Source organism: Strongyloides ratti (assembly GCF_001040885.1).
Source record: "Strongyloides ratti genome assembly S_ratti_ED321, chromosome : 1".
In the NCBI taxonomy this organism is placed as follows: Eukaryota; Metazoa; Nematoda; class Chromadorea; order Rhabditida; family Strongyloididae; genus Strongyloides; species Strongyloides ratti.
The window spans coordinates 10,815,318-10,838,090 of NC_037307.1; the positions used below are offsets into that span (position 1 = coordinate 10,815,318).

Genomic DNA, 22,773 nt, shown 5'->3' on the forward strand with positions numbered 1-22,773 from the left:
ATGATGTTAAGAGAGTTTAACTAAAAATATATATATATATATATATATAAATGTGATAATATATTTGTTTATAAATGGGACAAATTGCCGTAGTCTCTCTCCAGTCATTTATTCCCATGGTTAATGTCAAAATATGTTAAAGTCTTTTTGAAAGAAATTTGAAAAAGTAAAGATAAAAAAAAAGAAAAAGAAACTTTTAGGTGAAATTTAGATGATTATATTTTATAATATTGATAGTTAAGTTATAGATTGTATTTATGATATATATGTCAATTTTTAAATTTAAGAATTATATATTTTAAAATAAAAATATTTATTATATATGTAAAGTTTAAATTGTAAATTTTTTTTTTTTATAAAACTCTCTCTTAAATTCCCTTATATGGCATATTTAAATATATTACATAATAGATACATACATTAAACTATTTATATCTATAATTTTGTTTACAATAAATTAGATCATATTCTTATATATAATATTTTAAAAGTACTTTCAGAAAACATTAAAGATTTATAAGGTATTATTTGACAATTTATATCGTTTTTCTTTTTAATAAATGATATTATCAGAAATAAAAAAAATTGTACTTATCATCAAATTTTTGTTTAAATTTTTTTATTTTCAAAAAATAATGAAATAAAAATTTGTAGAGTCTTTTTTCATTTTCTCTCCATTTACTAAACAAAACAATTTATAAAAAAAGAAGAATGTAATAATAAATTTAAAAAAAAAAAAAAGTTAAATGTCATAATAAAGACAAATCTTGTGATTATTATTTAATAGGAAAAACTATATAGAGAAAGAGGATAATGTATTTATAATAAATAATGACTATTAATACACAGATAAATATTCTTGTTGACAACAATGATTTAAAAAAAAAAAAAAAAAAACATAAAAATATAATAATAATAATAAAGAAGATTTTTTTTTTTTAATATTTAAATATTTTTTGGTAATAGGATTTTTAACGACAATAATAGTAAGCCGAAAATATAATATATGATGTAATTGTTAATTAGCTAACATATGCTTTCTTACTGATAGATAGAAAAATTAATAATAGTGAAAAAGGAAGATAAACAAAAAAGCTGCCACATATGTGTGGGAAGGCAAAAAATTTTTCATAAAAAGGGAAGTTAATTTACAAAAAGAGTAAGATTATTTGATTGAAGCTTTCTTTTTATTCTTTTATCTATTCCCCTAAAACTTCACGTCAATTACATCTATATTAGATGCTTATACTTAGAAAAAAAAAAAAAAAGTATATATCTAAATATATTATTAGTGTTATATATTTATATAAAAAAGGTTTTTGAAAAAGTTTATCTATTATCATACTTTTATAGTAGTAGTATCCCAATGTCAACTCTATATATTTTTTTTTTTTGTCTTCAAAATGTATATTTTGGAGAAAGTAAAAAGTTTATCTAAAATGCTGAAATATTATAGATATTTGTGTAATAAACATTAAATATATTAGAAATTTTATTATAGTAAAATGTCTTGATAAAAAAGGAGATGACAACTTATTAGGTGTATATATATATAAATATAGTTGTCTTAGATTATATACTTTTATCTTCCTATTACTATTTTCTTAAAACTTTTATATATGAAAAAAAAAGACAACTTCATAAAGTGAGTTAAATAGAAATAAATTGTGTATTTATGATAAATATATATATATATTATTGAAGCATGAAATAGAAAAAGAGCGAGATACATCACTTGATATATGAGAACATTTTTAAGAAGTGAAGGATAAATGATGAGTTTAATGTATAATTTTTGTTTCAAATACAAATAAATACCCTATTTTACCACAATCATTCATTATTCATTAACATTTGTGGTGTTCTATATATTTTATTAAACAGGTGTTATATTGAAAGAATTAATAATGATAATAAAGTGTAAATGAAATAAATTGTGAAAGGGGGGGGAGAAGATAATTATTAAATATTTTTAATTAGTATTAATATTATTTTATAATAATGAAACATCATTAATACTACAAAAATATGATCCATAATTATGTCATTCAAATAGTTTATATAATCAAAAAAAAAGAAGAGATATTTTATGATAGATATATAGAAATTAAAGATATATATATATAAATATATACACCATCATGCATTTTTTTTTATCATTAAGTCCTAAAGAAAAAAAAAAAAATCTTTAAAATATCAAAATAAATAACAATTTTATAGATTTATCTTTTTCCTTAAAATAAATATTAGGGAGGGGAAGAAAAAAAAAAATAGTTTAACGTGGTTTATTTTTTTCTTTAAATTTACTACTAGAAAAAAAGAAAAAAAAAAGTACATACTTTAATTTAGAAATTGAAAAATAAATAGATGGAGATAAAGAAAAAATTACTTTAAAAGGCATATTAAATAGTAAAATTGGTAAGATAAAAAAAGGTTTTTTATTTTCTTTAGTAGTAATGTCGTAATATATTGAGATACAATTATGTGTAAAAAAAGGTATATATTTATTTTAAAATGGAGAAATAATATAAAAATAAATATAAGATCATACTCATTGAATATTAATAACTGAACCTTAAAATATGAAAGTATTTTGTGCTTTTTTTGTTAATAACTTTTAGTACTTTTAGAGGAGAAAATATATAGTTTAAGATTATTTTGGCAAAAAAAATATTTAATATAAATTATAAATGTTTGGTAAATTTTAAGATTATGAAAAGTATATTTTTGTATAAATAAAAATGACCTATTATAAAGAAAGGAAAATTTTTTTTTTCTTTTTAAACAAAAAATATGTATATGTTTGGATTAAAAAGAAATGAAAAAAGTCTTGAAGATTTATTTTAAAATATTTATTTTTATTGTTTTGTCAATCAAATGGGCATATAAAAATATATGATGTACGGATATGTCATATAAAAAGGAAAAAAAAAAAAAAAAAATAAGGGGGGAGAAGAGAGAGACCTATTATCATGGTTAAATAATAAAATAACAAATAGTCGTAAAAATTCCAATATTTAAAAATTAAACAAAAATAGAATTTTTTTTTTTATGAGTTTTTATAATGATGAATAAAAAAGTAAACAGTAAAATAAGATTTCTATTACTAAAAATAATGAAGAAGAATAAAAAAAATTCTTAAGGTTTGGAGGATGAAATATAAAGTAATTTTTCTATATGTTAGTTAAATATATATAAGTATAAAAAGACATCCTTCCATAAAAGGGACCTTCTTCCTGTCACGCTCCAAGAATCCTTAATCAAATCTACACAACATTCTCTGTCAGTCTTTAATAATATATGATTATATATTTAAGATAAAAAAAAAATATGAGAAGGGCAAACATAGCCTTTGGAATAATAAAATAAGATAGTAACTCTTGAAATACACCAATTTTTTTTTTATCAAGAGAAAAATAATAGAAGTCAAATGGTGGTTGAAAAGTTTTTTCCGTTATCAACAAAAGTTTGATGGATTTATCTATATACATCTATTTATCTTTCTAAATAAATTTATTCTTCGGAAAAAAATTTTTTTTTTTTTTTACAATACTCATATTATTCATTCAACCACCATTAAGAATTTGAGGACTGACAAGATAAAAAGTTAAAAAGAAAAGAGTATTAAAGAAAATTTGTTGATTAAATTAAATACAAATATTTTAATTATCAAGTAAAAAGATAACCTTTTGTATAATAAAAGTAGAATGATCAAAACAAGATAATAAGATTATATCATGTGAATCTACCGGTACGTAATAAATGTACATATAAAAGTATTTTTAAAGAAAAAAAATATATATGAAAGGCTTGTAAAATTAAAATATAGATGTTTACACATACTTTTATAAGTATACTAAAATTTTTTTGTCATATTAAAGAAGGTTTTCAGGAATTGAAATATAATGCCAATATCTTTTCATACAAAACTTTTTAGAGGGGCCAATTGACAAAGAAGAAAATAGGAAGTCTCCTTTCTTTTAAATATTTTTCATTTTTAGTTATTAGTAAGTATAGATATATTTATTTATTTATCACGTTAGAATTTTTATCTTTATTTTCTTATAAATCATTTATAAGAAAGGAGAAAAAAAAATCAAAATATTTAAAAAAAAAATAATAAGTTCCTTCCTCATTAATAAGTTATTTTAATATTATATATATATATATTGTTTTATAAACATTATAATTATAAATATAAAAATGTTTACAAAAAAAAATAACGATCATAATTAGTATATTTATGACCAAAAAAAAAAAATTTTAAAAAAATAATAATTAGGGAGGGAGAGAATATTTATTTATTTTTTTTTTCATATTTTTATTTAGTAAAAAATAATATTATAAATATTAAAAAGAAATTAAAATATTATATAATAATAATTGTTATTATAATCAGAATAAATAAAGTATTTATCTATATAAAAGTTTTTTTTTTTTTATTTTAAATATTTTTATAAATATATATTAATACTTAAATAAAGTATAATATGTTTATATTAAAGAGGAAAATAAATGTTTCACCTGTAAATATATTTTTAGTTAAAAGAATAATTGCTATACAATATAAATTGTAAAGATATTTATATATATATATATATAAAGTTATATTTTGATAAGAAATGAAATAAAAATATATTTATTAGTAATAGAGAAATGTTAAAAGGGGCAAGGTTAAGAAGTGTGATTTTGTTAAAATGATTTTATAAATATTAATTTAAAATTTTTTTGTATAAAAAAAAATAAAAATTATATATAAGATGAAGGGATAAATAAGTGGGATGAAATTTATATTTAATAAAAAGATAAAAATTTAACTTTTTTTATTATTTATTTCCAGACAAATGAATTTGTTGATAAGGTTGCTTTTTTTTTTGTTTCTTATTTTTAGTCATGTCATGAAATATTGACAATAATAAAGAGAATTGCTAATCAAAAGCTTGTTATCTAACAATAAAATAGTAATGGAATTTATAAAATGTACAAATGAAAATGTGTACATATAATACACATATATAAATATATTTTTGATAAAAAGAAAGTAAAATTTTTGTTAATTTATTTTATAACCTAAAAAGTAAAAATAAAAAGAAATAAGTACATATTGTATGATAAAAAGGGTAGAGAGAAAATTGATATGATTATAAAGAACAGGATACTGGAGGAGAATGATAACGATTATGTTAGGGATAGTTGATGATGACGAAGAAGTTGACGGTGACGATGACGACGATAACAACAACAAAATATTGTTATAGTATTCTTTTATTAATATTATATTATTATATATAAATATGTATATATCTTTTTAATAATCTATTAAATTTTGTATTAATCAAAAAGAAAAAGATATACATTTAAAAATCACATTATATATGATAGAAAAAATTAAGAAATAGTATAATTTTTATTTTTATTATACTTTTCCTTAAAATTTTCTTTTACCTCATAAAATATATGATAAATGAATCTTCATCATATTTTTTTTTCTCTTTAATTAGAAAGTACTTTGAACTTCTTCACCTAATTACAAATAATAAATTACCAAATAAAAATTAATGATTTTAAGATTTTGACAACTAAAAAAAAAAGATAAAAAAAATTGGTATTAATTAAAATAGTGAATCTGATCACATGGCTATTAAATATAATTTCCAAATGAAATAATGATAAAAATCATTTTCAATAGTAAGAAAGATAGCTATCAGTTAAATTAATATATTTTAGAAAGAAAAAAAAAAAGAATATATAATCTTTGAAAAAGCCATAAAAAGTATAATTTTAATGGTATTATAAAAGCCAATTATTAATGATAATTGATAAGATAACATTTATATTATATACCTTGATATAATTTTTTTAAATATATCAATTAATCAAAAGATTATTAATACTATAAATGTTTATATATATAAATATAAAAATATTTATTATAATTTTAAGACTTCATAAAACACTTTTTTTTTCCGTACTCTTTCATCTTTCTACATTCTCATTAAAAAGAAAATCCTTCCTCTCAACATTTTTTGAAGAAGTAATGTAAAGATAAAAAAAATTATGTAAATTTAAATTTTATAAGCATATTATTAAAGGTTTTTCTTTAAAAGGAAATTGAAACATACTTTTAAGTTGTGTTAAAAACTTTTTAGCATAAATATTGATAAATATATATACTCTAAAATATATATATATATATAAAGCAAGAAAATGTTTTTACTATAAAAAAAATTGTAACAAACAAAAAGTTAATATAATTTACTAATAAATATAACAAAAGAAAAAAGATTGTTGACAATTAAGAACCAAAATATAATAATTAAAAAAAGGAGACAAAAATAGATGATCTATAATTTTTAATATTTCTTTTTTTGTCTGTTTCCTTTATCAAAATATAGAAAAAAAAAACGTTAATAATATTTAAATAAATACCATTAACATTTCCTCAATAATTTTTTTTGTTAAATTTTTTTATTTATAAAAAAAAAAAGTACAATAAAAAAAACGAAAAATAATATTATTAATTTTTATATATAAAAACATTAAAAATAACTTATTACTTGACAAAAATAGGATATTTCTCATCTTTAGTTATGATAAAAAGAATATGAAAAAAAAATATATAAATAAAGATATTTAAAATAAAAAATTATCTTATATATAAAATTTTTATTTAAAAGATATACTTATACATTATATAATAAATATATATAATGTATTAATCACAAAAATCTGATTATCTATGGTTTCCTATACTTGAGGAACCTAATTTGTTTTGATTAAAAATATTAAAGTTATCATATTTATATAATATATCAAAGTATAAAAAAATATTTTGTATTATTTTTCTAATTTTCTTTAATGGATTGGGATTTAGAATTATAAATAGACGTTACTTTAAAAATGAATTTTATCTGAATCATCTAATGTTTTGAAAAATTATTTGTAATAAACTTAGAGAAGATTCATTTTTTGATTTTAAAATATTTATAAAAATTTTATTTATTTTTTGATAGACCTCAAAATTGAGTCATAAGTACATTAGATCAAGGTTATATTAAAAATTTGTAAAAATCATTAATGGTGAAAAAAGGTGCGGTCTAAAGGAGTTTTTTTTTTCTATTATGCCTCAACAAGATTATATTATTATCAACTAACTTTTATTTTAATTATATTAAAAATATGTCATTGTTAACAAATATAGCTGGTGGAAAAATAATAATAAATAAAAAAACTCAAGATAAAAATCCTTTAATAATTCATATTCGAATGTGTAGTCATGAATATTCTACGGAGATGAGTTGTGATTTTGAACCAGGAAAAGAATGTGGAGTTCTTTTTTTAACGATGAAATTTCATAGATTAAATCCAGAATATATTGAGGCACGATATGGACACTTGTCAGCATACAAAATAAAGGTAAATTGCGTATCAAAACCCATTTAAAGTGTATCTATCGTCACCCCCTTATTGATGTGACATAGATGTTATATCAATAGTATTTAAAGATAAAACTAATCAACTAGTATAATTATTTTAATGTAGAGAAATATTTAACAATAAATTTATATATATATATATATATATGTATTTGTATACTTTTTAGATTCTTCTATTTTTATTAAATCTACCTGATGGTGACAAAAGTCTTCATGATGTCAATTCAATATGCCAACGACGTGGATGGTCACTTATAATTTGTTATAGTTTTCAGGAGGCAGCAGAATATCTTGAAAATCTAGCAAAGGCATCTCAACACAATGAACAAACAATTATGAAACAGTATCAGGATTATAAAAAAAATGTTCAAACATTAAAAAAGAAACAATGTAATGTTGTTGAAGAGGAAGATTCAAACAAAGAAATATGCAAAATAGCTTTAAATTTTTTGACATCTATTCGTTCTATAAATACAAGTGATGCAATGAGTCTTTTAGATAATTTTGGTTCAATACGTAAAATCTCAGATGCCACTGAAGAGGAATTATGTGCTGTATCAGGGTTGGGGAGAATAAAAGCAAGAAATATTGTTAATTTTTTTAAACAATCTTTTTTGAAACAATATGGAAAAATAAGATGAAATTTTTTTTTTGACTTGTATTTTGTATATTTTTTTTAATATATATGTATATAATGTGAATTTAATTTTTTAATATTTTTATATATATATTATTCGTTAATTCGATTATTAGTTATTTTATATTTTATTTTTAGTAGTAAAATTTAATAGTTATTTTTTTCTAGAATTGAATCAAAAAAATATGTCTGATGTTCCTGATAATGCTAATGCTTCCTGCCCTGGCACAGGAAGTAGTAATGCTGGTAAAGTATCCAGTTGTGCTGGATGTCCTAATCAAAGTGCCTGCGCATCAGGTAAAGGTCCTGCACCTGATGCAGATTTAGTTTTTGTTTCTGATAGATTAAAGGATGTTAAACATAAGATTTTAATTTTATCTGGTAAAGGTGGTGTTGGAAAAAGTACAATGACATCAAATTTAGCTTTGGCTCTTTCTCAAGATCCAAAAATTAATGTAGCTATTCTTGATGTTGATATTTGTGGGCCATCACAAGCAAGAATGATGGGTGTAGAGGGTGAATCTGTTCATGATTCTGCCGATGGATGGTCACCTATATATATTAAAGATAACTTATGTGTTATGTCAATAGCATTTTTACTTTCTGGAAGAAATGATGCTGTAATTTGGCGTGGAGCAAGAAAAAATGCCTTGATAAAACAATTTTTAAAAGATGTCGATTGGGGTGAAATTGATTATCTTTTAATAGATACTCCTCCAGGAACTTCAGATGAACATATAAGTATTGTTCAAATGTTACTTCAAGCATCAACATTAGATGGTGCATTAATTGTAACAACTCCTCAGGAAGTTTCTTTACTTGATGTTAGAAAAGAAGTTAGTTTATTATGCTTTTATTTTCTTTTTAACAATGAAATTTTCAGATAAATTTTTGTTCAAAAACTAAGGTTCCTGTTATTGGTGTTATTGAAAATATGTCATATTTTGTTTGTCCTTGTTGTAACAAAGAAACAGAACTTTTTCCATCAACAACTGGAGGTGCAAAAGGTATGTGCGATGAATTGGGATTAAAATTGCTTGGAACTCTTCCACAAGATCCAAGAATGGCAGCTACTGTTGATAAAGGAGAAGACTTCTTTGAGAAATACCCTGATACTCCTTTGTGTAAAGCTTTTCTTGAATTAGGAAACCAAATAAAAAGCTTACTTAATAAATAGAATCTCCTAATCTTATTAAGTTTTTTTTTGTTACAATTATTTTTTTTAAACTTTAAGTACTTGTTATTTAATATGTATAAAAATAAATGGAATGTTTAAGGTGCTTATCAACGTGTTTTAACGTTAAATATTTGTTTAATTATTTAAAAAAATTTTTTTTTGATAATACTAATTTTTTGATAAATATAGTTAAAAATAATGACACATCGTGTTGTCATAACAGGGCTTGGTGCAATATCCCCATATGGTGTAGGAGTGGAAACATTATGGAAAGGTCTTCAGTCAATGAAGTCTCCATTTATTTTTGATGATAAATTAGGAATTGTATGTGGTAGACTTAGTAATAAGTATGATGATCAATTAAAAGAAGCAGGAAAAAAGTATAGACATATTAATAGAATAGGAACTTTTAGTCTTTTAGCTGCTGGAGAAGCAATAAAAGATGCTGGTTTAGAAAATGAAAATCACCATGAAACTGGTGTTAATATTGGAGTAGGATTTACTGATCTTGAAAAAATTGTTGAAGTTGGAAAAATGATTGAAGAAAAAAAAGAAAGAAGAGTATCTCCATATTTTATTCCAAATATTTTAACAAATATTCCTTCAAGTTATGTGGCTATGGAGTATAATTTATTAGGAGGTAGTCAAAGTTGTTCTGCTGCCTGTGCTACAGGTATAACTTCAATAGGTGATGCCTTTTTAAGTATAAAATTTGGACAAACTAAAAGAATGTTAGCAGGGGCAATTGATTCAGCAATAAATTCTTTAACAAAAGTTGGTTTTCAACAATTAAGAGCTTTAACTAGAAATAAAAATCCAGAATTAGCATCAAGACCATTTGATGAGAAACGGGATGGTTTTGTTTTAAGTGAAGGTGGTGGTTTAGTAGTTCTTGAAAGATTAGAAGATGCATTGTCAAGAAAAGCAAAAATATATGGAGAAATTTTAGGTTATGGTATTTCATCAGATGCTCATCATTTAACATCACCACGTGAGGATGGACTTGGTAGTCTATTATCAATGCAAAGATGCATTAGTTCATCAAACATCAATCCAATAAATATAAGTTATGTTAATGCTCATGCAACATCAACACAAATAGGTGACAAAGTTGAATCGGCTTCAATATCAAATCTTCTTCCAACCGTCATGGTTTCTTCCTATAAAGGTCACCTTGGACATACATTGGCTGGTGCTGGTGCATTAGAAGCAATCGGCACAGCATTAAGCATCAAGAATAAGAAGATTATTGGAACATTAAATTTGGAAAAACTAGATTTTGCAACAAATAATAGAATGATAAATAATTGTCATGTTTGGGATGATGATAACAAAAAAAAGATATCATTAATAAATTCTTTTGGATTTGGTGGTGTTTATGGTACATTGTGTTTATCAGAGTATTATGATTTTTAAAAAAAAAAACTAAAAAAACATAATTCATTTTTTGATAATAAAGTTAATATTACTAATAAAATTTTATCTACCTATTATTTATCATAATATTAAATAACCGGATAATTAATTATAAGATAAGAGAAAAAATATACAAAAATAGAGGAAAAGTCCATAAAAAAACAAAGAAAGCTAATAAAGTAAAAGGAGATTTTTTGTTATATAAAGCTCTAAAATTTAAAGTTTAAAAAAAACAAAAGATTAAAAATTCAATAAAAATTATTAGTATATTAGAATGACAAAGGTAGGTATTGAAAATAAAATAAAAAAAAAAGAAAAGGACAAGACTAGTAATTATATTTATGCTTAAATTATATAAACTTGTTTAAATAGATACAAATCACTATCAGACAATTAGATGCGGTAATTGATAAGTATATAGAAAGTGAAAATAATCTTTAAATATTAAAAATAATAAAAAAAAATATATATAAATTTTAAATAATATAATGAAAAGGGGATGGCTTCAAAAGTAATATAAAAGTAACGATGAACGGAGCAATAAATTATCATGTCGTTTGACAGGAAGAATTAGTACAAAAATTAAAATGATTCTAATAAAAAAAGTTTTAATTTCATTAAGCTTTATTCTCCACATATATTTATTTACTATAATTTTAAAAAAAGATTTGGTTTAAAATAACTTTGACAATGCTTTTTATTAATATTTTTAATATTAATATTGAAAATATTTAACATACTATGAATAATTTGTGGTATTATTATCGGTGCATAAAAGTTACTTTGAAATCTTTATAATTTTTAAAAGTTTGAATGAAGAATAATAGGGAGAAAGACAATACTTTTACCATTTTCAATTTGATTAAACTTTAATTTTTAAATTTTAATTAAAAATAAATTTTCCCCATTTTATTATTAAAGACTAATTATTTCAAATATAAATATATATATTTTTTTTAATTAAAAATAGCATTAACAGTTTTAATATAATATTATAAATATTTATTACTATTTTTTTTATTTTACAGAAATAAATACATATAAATTTTTTTTTGTAAATAAATATATGTATAAATACGTATTTGTTATTTAAAATTAAGTAAAATTAAACATTAATATGTTACCTCGAGTCTATTCTATTTAAAAATTTTTTGAAGTATAAGATAGAGAGAGTAAAAACTTAGTACATTTAAATTGTTAAGTTATGTAGGTGTTTATGGATCAAGTTTTTGTAAAAAAAAAAAGAGAACTACATTTATTGTAACAAGATAAGCTTCTTGATTTTTTTATATATATGTTTTTGTAAAACTTTTTTATGTAAACTTATAATTTGAAACACCCACAGATAAGAATGATTTTAAAAATTTTTTCTTTCATTGTAGATTCATTTTTGTTGTCTTTGAGAAAGGTAAAATGAGTACTGTTAATAATAAAAATTCTAGTGAAAAAATAAAAAAAGTATGTTTTTAAAAAATATTTTTTATTATTATTTAATTAATAATTTTATAGAAAAATTTAACAAATAAAATTAAAGATGTTTCTGAACCTGAAATTATTATTGAAGAAGGTAAGAAAGATAATACCACTGAAAATAGAGGTGAGTGGAACAGTACATTACAATTTATTTTAACATGTGTTGGTTTTGCTGTTGGTCTTGGTAATATTTGGAGGTTTCCTTCTGTTGCTTATGAAAATGGTGGTGCTGCATTTTTGATACCATATTTAATATGTTCAATAACATTAGGTTTACCTGTTCTTATATTAGAAATGGCTTTAGGTCAATCATTAAATTCTGGTCCAGCAACAGCTTATGGAAAAATTGTTCCAATGATGAAAGGATTAGGATGGGGAATGATATGTTGTTCTACATTTTTATCAACTTTTTATGCTGTTGTTATATCATGGATTTTTTATTATATTGTTAAATTAATTACAGGAGGATTTAGTGATATTGTAACATGTGACAATTCATGGAATACAATTTTTTGTTTTTCAATAGTTGAAGAATTAAAATGTAAAAATGAATCTTTTCCTGATATTAATTATATATTTTTTAATGATACATGTCTTGAAATTCCAAAAAATATGACACCCTCAATATTTAGAGAAATTACATATGAAGATAATAATTTAGATCCATCAAGAATTTTATCAGCTGCTGAGGAATATTTTTATAGATCAATGTTACAACAAGAAAGTGATTTTATAAATAATATATTAAAACCAAATTGGAAATTATTTTTATGTTATACAGCTGTTTATATAATAGTTGTTTTAATTGTATGGAAAGGTATTAAAATTATAGGAAGAATGTCATTTATAACATCAACAATACCATATTTAATTATTTTAGTATTTTTTATTTATGGTTTAACATTAGATGGTTCATCAATTGGTATACGATATTATTTATTAGAACCTGATTTTTCAAAACTTTTAAGTGCAAAAACATGGAAAGCTGCAGCAACACAATTGTGTTTTAGTTTATCTGTAGGTATTGGTGGTATTTTATCATTATCATCATATAATGATAAACATCATAATTTTTATAAAGATGCATTAATAATTGTTTTTGCTGATGGTTTTATGAGTGTTTTTGGTGGTGTAACAGTATTTTCTATTCTTGGTTTTATGGCAAAACAATTAGGACAAGAAATTAATGAAGTTGTTAAATCAGGAACATCATTAGCATTTATTGCTTATCCTGAAGCAGCATCTTTAACAACATTTTCAACAATTTTTTCATTATTATTTTTTATAATGTTATTTTTACTTGGAGTTAGTACACAAGTTTGTATTATGAGCAGTTTATCAACTGGTTTATATGATCAATTTGAATCTCTTAGAAAACATAAAGAAAAATTATCATTTTTAGCAGCTATTGTTACATATATTGCAGGATTTTTAATGACTTTTAAATCAGGAAAATTTTTATTTGAAATTTTTAATCAATTTTCTGCTTCATTTAATTTATTAGGTTTAATTGGATTAGAATGTATAACTATTACTTACATTTATGGAATAAAAAATTTTCAAAGAGATATTAGAGAAATGTTAGGTAAACCAACTAATTGGTTTATGAAAATTTTTGGACCATCAGGACATTATTTTGCATTTTGTTTAATGATAATTGTACCAATATTAACTCTAATATTAAGTATATATGAAATTGTTGCAACAATAACAAATGAACTTGTATATGGTAGTGGTGATTATATAATTGTAATTCCACCAGGATTAACTATATTAGGATGGGTTATTGGTATAATTCCATTACTTTTTGTCTTTGGTGCAGCTTTAACAGATATTATCAAAAGAAAAATATCAGGAAAAGGTGTAATTGGAACATTAAAACCAAATTCGAAGCACAGTTCAATTCATCTATATGAACCACCATTTTTGGTTCGGAAACTTGAAGAATTCATCGAAAAATGAGTTATACATTTAGAAACTTATTGTTTGTATTGTAAAGCTATATTCTTCGGAAAGATATTATTTAAGGATCAAAAATTATAATAAACATATTTTATATTTTTAATCATACATTAAACTTTTAATAAATATTTTCATTTCAAAGTTCGATTGTCATTTGAACAATACATTTTAATAGTGCAATTGTATTAGAAGAAATTAATATAATAACTCAGGTTAAAAATTGAATGAATGAATAAATAAAAGAGAATAAATTTTTTTTTAAAAACATTTTGGAATTCAAAAAAAAAAAAAAGAAACATGAATGAATACAAATTGTCCAAAAGCAATAAATCAAATAAAAAGATAATCTTAAATTGTATGAATGTAACACAACAATGAAAGGAAGTAGTAAACAATTAATAGTAATAAAAAGTAACTTTTTAATAAAGAAAAAATTATAAAGAGATGTTTGAACACACTTGAAAGAAATAGCCTTTTTTTAAAAAAACACATGATATGATAATGGTATACATTTAAGTAGTCTATTGTGATTTGTTTGATTAATCAATGAGCCAATTGTAAACTTTATTTTTTACAAAATTTCATATTTATAAAAAAATATCTGGAAAGTAAAAAATTAAAAAAATTGCTGGTAAAAATTAAAGATTAATTCTTCTGATTATGATAAAAATTTGGATTGTGATAGGATTATTAACAAAAGAAAAAAAAATTAAAAAACAATTAACCTCAAAGATGATATAAATTTATATTTAAAAAAATTCAACAAATTATTTGATTTGATATATTTAATTTAAATTAAGAAATGCACTATAAATATGAAATTTATAAAAAAGTTAATACATCAACGTTAATGTAATTTGTAACAACAATTAAATTAACATGTAAACAATAATAAAATAACATCTATTTATCTTGAAAATTTAAAATTTGTAAATATTAATACATTTATTCATGTGTTAAAAGTTTTAAAAAAAAATTTTGATAATAAGACTGATACTATTAAAGAAAAAAAAAACAGTTTTAAATTTCTTCTGTAAATAAAGTTACATTTTATAAAATTTTGAAACATAAAAGTTTGGCAATAATTTATACATTTTCAAATCACATGATTTTTTTAATAATCTATTACAAAAAAATAAAAGTTAAATGGCCAAATTCTTTATTATTTAAATGTCATTTTTATAAAAACATTTATATTTACCAAAAAAAATTATCTGTTTAAAAATCAAGTTATAAATTTCTATCTACTCTTAATCAAAGATAAAATTAATAAATAAATTATTTCCATGAAATTTCAAGAATGTTAATTATATTTGTTTCTTTATATTTTTTTTTGTTTTTATAAAATAAATTATAAATAGAGCAGTTATTTATAGAAAATAGAAATAAACTTTTTAACAGTAAAAAAAATTTTTCAAATATATATTCATATTTTTTTGACCGAAAACTATTGCAACATTGTAATTAATGACAAACAAAAAGGTAAAATTTAATTAAATACAAACACCTTTATTAACCCTTTAATAAAATGAATAACATTTTATCCTTGTATAAAAAACAAGTATTAAAAAATTATATCTTCTTATACAAAGAATTTTTTAATTTATAATCATTTTTAAAAAAATATTTTTGAAAGTAGGGAAATTTTAACAATTACTTAATTAAAATCTTTAAGTAAAAAAGAGGTAAAAAAAAAAATTTCTCTCAAAACAATTTTAAATTGAGCATCGACACATTAATAGTTATACATTATACCAATTGGAGAAATGCTTTAAAATAAAATATTAACTTTTTTATTATATAAATTACCATCTTATTTGATTAATTTTTATCTTTTGTATAATTTTGATATTTATATTTTGGAATTTTTAGGGTATCATGCAGATATTTGTTAACGCTCTTAGCAACAAAACTGTTACATATAACGTTGAATCTTCCGAAACTATCGGAGCCATTAAGGCTAGAATTCAAGAAATTGAGTCTATTCCAACATCTGAGCAATCTTTATATTATGGAGGTATGTTTTTTAACCGATTCCCGAGAGAAGATGAATAATTTAAAATAATATTTTTAAATTTTTTGTTATCTCGAGGACGGACTCGGTATTTAGTAACTTCAAGATTTTAGGAAAACCACTTGATAATGAATGCACACTTGCTGACTACGCTATCGGAAACCTTTCAACCATCCATCTTAACCTTGAGCTTCTTGGAGGAGGTAAAAAAAGAAAGAAGAAGGTCTACACAACCCCAAAAAAAATCAAGCATAAGCATAAGAAAGTTAAACTTGCTGTTTTAAAATTCTACAAAGTCGATGACTCTGGAAAAATCACTCGTAACAGAGTTGAATGTAACAGTGCTAGCTGTGGTGGAGGTGTCTTTATGGCTGATCATGGAAATAGACATTACTGTGGAAAGTGCCACAATACCCTTGTTCAACAAGGTTCTGCCAAAACTGGAGCAGGAAAGAAGAAGTAAATGATTTTTAATTTTTTCTTGTTATCTTGTTAAAATAAATTTGTTATTAATAATTCCAATTCGTCTCTATTTTAAAATGGGTACACTAAAAATTTTGGATGTTAAAACAATTGTCATGTAAAAACTACATTATATTATATTGAAGCAAAAAAGAAAAATTAACTAAAGTAAGAAATAAATGTGTTTAGGACTTAGATATAAGGATATTATTTTTCTAACTTTTTATTAAAATGAGTTTAGAAAAATATTTGTATGTTAATTGGAAAAAAAAGAATACATATTTTTTTTATCTTCAAAACTTTATAATTAAAATGATAAAATGTTTAACAAAAATTACCATAACGTATATTATAAACGATAAACTACAAATTTATTAAAATTAGCAAATTTGAATATTTAAAAATTAAAAATAAATTATAAATAATGAGGATTTTTTTCCATAAATTTATAGTTATACAATTTTTATCATAAAAATGAACATTTTATGGAAAATATTATTAAGCTATTTATTAGGTCATATCAATTTTAATATTTTTTGTATAGCTACAACTCTTGATTATGAATGTGAAAATTCCACATCACTTGTAGAAAGAATTGTTATTGGATTAAATAAACATAATTATGGAAATGATGAAACTAAATTTTGGTCTAAAACATTTAATGACGGTTCAAACCAAAAATTTGATCATTCAGTTGATCTACCTGATGGTGCCAAATTTGTTATAAAAAATATAGATATTATTGGAATACCATTAAAAAATGTTTATGTAGATAAAGATGATACAATACACGATATACATAGTTCATTTAGATATTATTTATGTCCTATTTCTTCAATTAAAAAAAATTGGTTTTATTTTAATAATTACAAAAAAGATCAACCAATTATAAATTTAGATGGAACAAACAGATGCTCAGTTGGACATTGTGAAATGGGACTTTTATTATATTATAGTAATGGAGATGCAAATGTACTTAAAGGTGGAGGAACAGCTAATAGAGGTTTATACGTTGAATTTGAAGGTGGTAGTATATATCCATTACTATTTAAACAAGCAAAATCTAATGATAAAAATATGGCATTAGTTGCATGCCCATACATTAATTGGATGTCTAAGTATGGCATTTCAAAATATCAACCTGCTGAATATATTAAAAACTTTTTTCCAATAATACCTCAAGATGACTTTGATAGACACAGATTTATCCCAACATTCAAGTATAGTAGCAAAAAACTACCCGGAAAAAAAAATGCTAATGATAGAGATGTAAAGGTTTTCATATGTGGCACTATTAAACAATCGAAATTTCCTGATGTTGAAGTTGGTTTTGATCTTGAAAAAGCTAATGAACAAAAAAGTTTTCCTATAACTTTTGATGGTACAAATGTTTTATGTGATTCAAAAGACATTAAGGATGATTATGTATTTGGATATATTCCTTCTGACAAAATTGTTTTAGGCACAAGCGAAGAAATATCTTATTTTTCTTCTGAAAACAAATTTTATTCTGGACAGTATTTACTTGTTTATAACAAAAATGAAATAATAGAAAGAAGGAAAGAGTTGAAAAGAATGGACAATGGTAATACGCCTAATAATGAGTACGATTCTCATTCTTGGGATTATGGTGAAAAATTTTATTTTAATCCCAAATGTATTGGAGAAGTTGAAAATATTGTTGCAACACTGAAATTAAAAGTTGGAGATAATGTTGTAGATGGAGTTTTAAATCAAGATAGTAATATTATTTCACATGAAATTAATGAAATTATTGGAACAACAACTCTTGGATGTCATCCATTTATGAATCAAGTTTATGATGATAGATTTTCAGACTTTTATAGTAAAAGATTTAAAACATTTATTCAAAGAATTGAAGATGAAAATGGTAAAGCTGTAGAAGAACCAAAAAAAGAAACCATTGAAATTTTTGATGGATCTAAAACAATTTTTGGAAAATACAAATGTACTATTGAAGAAGGAATTACGTTTGGTAAAATTAAATCATCTGAGTTTATTATTACCTCAAAATATGGAGAAAATGCTAAAAATACAATAAATGCTTTGAAAACAGATAAAGATGTAATAAAATGTCTAAATAAAAATGAAAGAGATGCTCCTCTTTTTGAAATGATTGTAGTTATTAAAACAGATAAAACATACAAATACATTAAGAAAAATAACATTAATGAAGATTTCAAACTCACACATGAATATGTAATTTTAAAACTTAAAGATAATGAAGTGATGATTGATAATACTAAATTTGAATGCATTTATAAAAAAGATGGTGTAATAAGTTCTAGAAAAGTTGTAACGATCAACGTTAAAAGCGATGTAGAAAAAGTTAAAGGATCAAATTCTTCTACATTAATAATATGCGGTATAGGAGCAGTTGTTGTCCTTCTTCTTGTAATTATTGTCATTGTTATTGTTGTTAAAATTAAGCAAAAACAAAAAGCTAATTTATTAGCTAAAGTATCAGATGGTATTTCAACTTCGCCGATGCCTAAAAAAAAGTTAAATGTTTCAAAAAATAAAAGTAAAAGTAAAAGTTCTAAAACATCTAGTAGTTATAGCACTTCAAAATCTATCTCAAACTCAACCTCAAAATCTAATTCAAAATCTGCTTCAAAGTCTACTTCAAAATCAACACATAATTCTAAAACAAAATAACATTGACAATGTAACGTGTTAAAGATTAGATTTTATTACAAAATGATACTTTTCGAAATAAAATATTTCTATCAAATTAATATAAATATGGATTATCTTTAAAATGTTTTTATTATTCTATTATAAATTGATATAATCTATTTAATACAATTTTTAATGATTAGTCAATAAAAGGTTCTAAAAAACATTTGTCTTAGTCATTAATTGATACAAGTTTAAAATTTTAAAATTCTGTAATTCTTTTTTGGTAAAAAAAAAAAAAACTATAAATCGTATATCAATATCTCTAATATCTTTAAATTTTTTTATTAAAGTTATTTTTATAAAATAACAGTTGCTAATGTATAATTTTAAAAAATTTTTATTGATATATTTACAAATGTTCAAATTATATTTATTCAAAATTTTAAATTTTTTTATAAAAATATTCTAATTTTTGTAAATTTAAAAAGAAAAAAATTTAAATTTTTAATGGTTAATAATTAATTATAAATAATGTAGATTTTTTTTATAAAGTCATAGCCATATGATTTTTTTTTCTCAAAAATGAATGCATTGTTAAAAATATTACTTTGCTATTTGCTGATACATACTAATTTTAATATATTTAGTCCTCGATTTAAAAATATTTACGTTTGTGGTGATAATGAATGGCCAAAGCAGAATGGTGATTACTATTGTTCACAGCCTGGATATAGAGTTGAACGAGTTGTTGTCAATTTAGATAAGGATGACTTTGAGCATGCGCAAGAAAGAGAATTTCATTACGCACCATTTGGTAATGGTGGAGGCAAAAAATTTGATTATACAACTCGTTTGGAAAATGGTAATATCATGTATTTTAAAAATATAGAAATTGTTGCAATACCATTAAAAAATGTCTATGTAGATTATTGGCAGAGAGAACGTAGTATTCATCGTTCCCTTAGATTTTATCTTTGTCCTGTTGATTTAGTAAAGTACAGATATTTTTATTTTAGACAGTACAAACAGGGACAAATATTTAGAGATTTTCATGGAACAAACAGATGCTCATTTGGACATTGTGAAATAGGACTTATATTTTATGCTTTTAAGTCAAATATAGAACAGCTTAAACGAGGAGCTCATGTTAGTGGAGGTATATACGTTGGATTTAATGGTGGTAATGAATATCCATTGGTCTTTGTTCAACCAAAATCACGTGGAATGAATATGGCATTGGTTGCTTGTCCATATATTAATTGGATAAATAAAAATAGTCTTTCAAGGTTTGAACCTGCTGAATACGTTAAGGATTTCTTTCCAATAGTTACTCAAAATGATTTCAATAGACATAGAATGGTTCCAACATTTCATTACTTTAAAAGAAAACTACCTCGAAATTATTATTGGGGAACAAAGGATATAACTGCTTTCATTTGTGGAAAAATTAAGCAAAGAGAACTTCCTGATGTCGAAGTTGGATTTCATATTATGGATGGTAGTGACCAAATTAGTAGTGATATTACTGTTAAAAATTCAAAAATTTATTGTAAATCAAAAGAAGTAGATTATGAATATGTATTTGGAGTAATTCCGGCAGAAAAAACAATTTCTAAAACAATGTCAGAAGTAAGTTTTTTTAATAAAGACAACAAACTTTATTCTGGACAATATATACTTGTATACAGTAAATGGCATGTAACAAATAGAAGAAAGTATTTAGTAGACGAATTTCGTAAAAAATATCCATATGGCGGCGAATATGATTGGTATGCTTGGGATTCAGGCCATGAATTCTATTTTCATCCTAAATGTATTGGAAAAGTATTAGATATTGATACAGTTTTAAAACTAAAAGTTGGAGACAATTTAGAACACGAACATTTAAAGAAAGATAAAAAAACTTCATTTTATGAAATTAATGACATTACGAATGACATAAAACTTAGCTGTGGTGCATTTAAAAGCAATATTGCCGATGATATATATTCAGAATTTTATAGTAAAAGATATAAAACATTTATTCAAAGAATTGAGGATGAAAATGGTATAGCTTTAAAAGAACCAGAATTTGAAACAATTACAATTCCTGCAGGATATGCATATTTTTATGGAAAATACAGATGTACTGTTGAGAAATCTTCTACTTCTGGTAAAATTAAACCTTCTGAATTTTTTATTACATCAAAATATGGAAAAAATGTTCAAGAAGTAATAGTTGCTTTAAAAACAGATAAAAATGTAGCAAAATGTTCTAATAAAAATGAAAGAAATGGAACTATTGTTGAAATGATTGTAACCATTTCTGCGGATGAAATTTACAAATACAATTATAAAAATCGTACTAATAAAAATTTTAAAACTACAGATAATTATATAACTTTTAAAAATGAAGGCAAAGACGAAATTGTTAACAATACTAGATTTAGATGTATTTACATGAAAGATGGAGAAATTAGTTCTACAAGAGTTGGAGCTATTTACGTTCAGAAAAATAAAATTACAGTAGATAAAAAAACTGTTAGTCTTTTTGTACCAATTTTATGTGGTGTAGTTGGATTTATTATGCTTGTTCTAATATTAGTTGCATTTATAATTATAACTAGAGTTAAAAAGAAAAAAAGAAGTGGTTTGTTATCTAGAGCATCCAGTGCTACCTCTGCTTCATCAATGTCTGGAAGTAAATTTTCAAGTTCATATAGTAGAACATCTAGTAGTCTTAGAAAATCAAAATCTCAAAGTAAATCAAGATCTGGAAGTAAATCCAAATTTACTTTTAAGTCTAAAATTGGTTCTAAATCTAAAATTGGTTCTAAATCTAAAATTGGTTCTAATTCTAAAATTAGTTCTAAATCTAAAATTGGTTCTAAATCCAAATTAAATTCTCAAACAAAATTAGCTACCAAACCATCAAATATTTCCAAAATACCATCTAAACAATTAAGTAAAGCTTCATAAAAAAAATACTACCTAAATTTGAAATTATAAAGTGTCATATAAAAAAGTATTTATTATAAGTACTAATATATAATAATATTATTTTTAAAATGTTTTTATTATACTAGTTTTTGTTTATTATATAATGTACAATCTAATTTTAAACGTTTAATAAATAAAGGACACTAATAATAAATATGTATAAAAAAATTTATAAATGAAATAAAATTTTATATATAAAAATTAATTTTTTTAAAGTTATTAATATAATTTTTTTTGTTCCATAGGCTAATAAAATATTGAATTTTATAATATAATTAGCTTATGAAATATATTATTTTACATTTTTTCATTATTTTCAATATAGAAATGAATAAAAATAGCATTATCATTTATTATAAATTTATGTATTTTTAATATAAATTAATTTTTAAAAAAAATATAATTACATGTATATTATATTTTATTTAATTAATAGTATTATTTTAAATACCAAAATTATATGTGATAAAATTTAAACGGCATTTTTTAAAGTAATAAATTTCAAAATAATTATGTTGTATATTTTGTATAAGTTAATATTTTTTTTAAAAAAATTTTTAACTTATTTTATTTA

The 22,773-nt window shown here is 22.1% G+C and overlaps 7 protein-coding genes across 7 annotated transcripts; all 7 read left to right on the forward strand.

The window, feature by feature from the left end:
* Positions 1-7,266: 7,266 nt before the first annotated feature.
* On the forward strand, positions 7,267-8,077 carry SRAE_1000331400 (DNA excision repair protein ERCC-1; the record flags this gene model as incomplete). The annotated part of the gene is made up of 2 exons (XM_024650490.1): positions 7,267-7,416; positions 7,604-8,077. The coding sequence occupies 2 exons, from the start codon at positions 7,267-7,269 to the stop codon at positions 8,075-8,077; spliced, it is 624 nt and encodes a 207-aa protein (XP_024504262.1).
* A 181-nt stretch (positions 8,078-8,258) lies between these two features.
* On the forward strand, positions 8,259-9,250 carry SRAE_1000331500 (Cytosolic Fe-S cluster assembly factor NUBP1; the record flags this gene model as incomplete). The annotated part of the gene is made up of 2 exons (XM_024650491.1): positions 8,259-8,909; positions 8,957-9,250. 2 exons carry the CDS (start codon positions 8,259-8,261, stop codon positions 9,248-9,250), a joined length of 945 nt encoding a protein of 314 aa, XP_024504263.1.
* A 198-nt stretch (positions 9,251-9,448) lies between these two features.
* On the forward strand, positions 9,449-10,666 carry SRAE_1000331600 (Beta-ketoacyl synthase, N-terminal domain and Beta-ketoacyl synthase, C-terminal domain and Thiolase-like, subgroup domain and Thiolase-like domain and Polyketide synthase, beta-ketoacyl synthase domain-containing protein; the record flags this gene model as incomplete). Its single annotated transcript, XM_024650492.1, has 1 exon — positions 9,449-10,666. One exon carries the CDS (start codon positions 9,449-9,451, stop codon positions 10,664-10,666), a length of 1,218 nt encoding a protein of 405 aa, XP_024504264.1.
* Positions 10,667-12,079: 1,413 nt separating this feature from the next.
* Positions 12,080-14,101, forward strand: SRAE_1000331700 (Sodium-dependent dopamine transporter; the record flags this gene model as incomplete). Its single annotated transcript, XM_024650493.1, has 3 exons — positions 12,080-12,124; positions 12,176-12,956; positions 13,020-14,101. 3 exons carry the CDS (start codon positions 12,080-12,082, stop codon positions 14,099-14,101), a joined length of 1,908 nt encoding a protein of 635 aa, XP_024504265.1.
* Positions 14,102-15,973: 1,872 nt separating this feature from the next.
* On the forward strand, positions 15,974-16,578 carry SRAE_1000331800 (Ubiquitin-40S ribosomal protein S27a; the record flags this gene model as incomplete). Its single annotated transcript, XM_024650494.1, has 2 exons — positions 15,974-16,118; positions 16,229-16,578. Coding segments are annotated over 2 exons (495 nt in total), but the record flags the coding sequence as incomplete, so codon positions are not given.
* A 473-nt stretch (positions 16,579-17,051) lies between these two features.
* SRAE_1000331900 (Hypothetical protein) lies at positions 17,052-19,256 on the forward strand (the record flags this gene model as incomplete). Its single annotated transcript, XM_024650495.1, has 1 exon — positions 17,052-19,256. The coding sequence occupies one exon, from the start codon at positions 17,052-17,054 to the stop codon at positions 19,254-19,256; it is 2,205 nt and encodes a 734-aa protein (XP_024504267.1).
* A 546-nt stretch (positions 19,257-19,802) lies between these two features.
* Positions 19,803-22,178, forward strand: SRAE_1000332000 (Hypothetical protein; the record flags this gene model as incomplete). Its single annotated transcript, XM_024650497.1, has 1 exon — positions 19,803-22,178. The coding sequence occupies one exon, from the start codon at positions 19,803-19,805 to the stop codon at positions 22,176-22,178; it is 2,376 nt and encodes a 791-aa protein (XP_024504268.1).
* Positions 22,179-22,773: the final 595 nt, after the last annotated feature.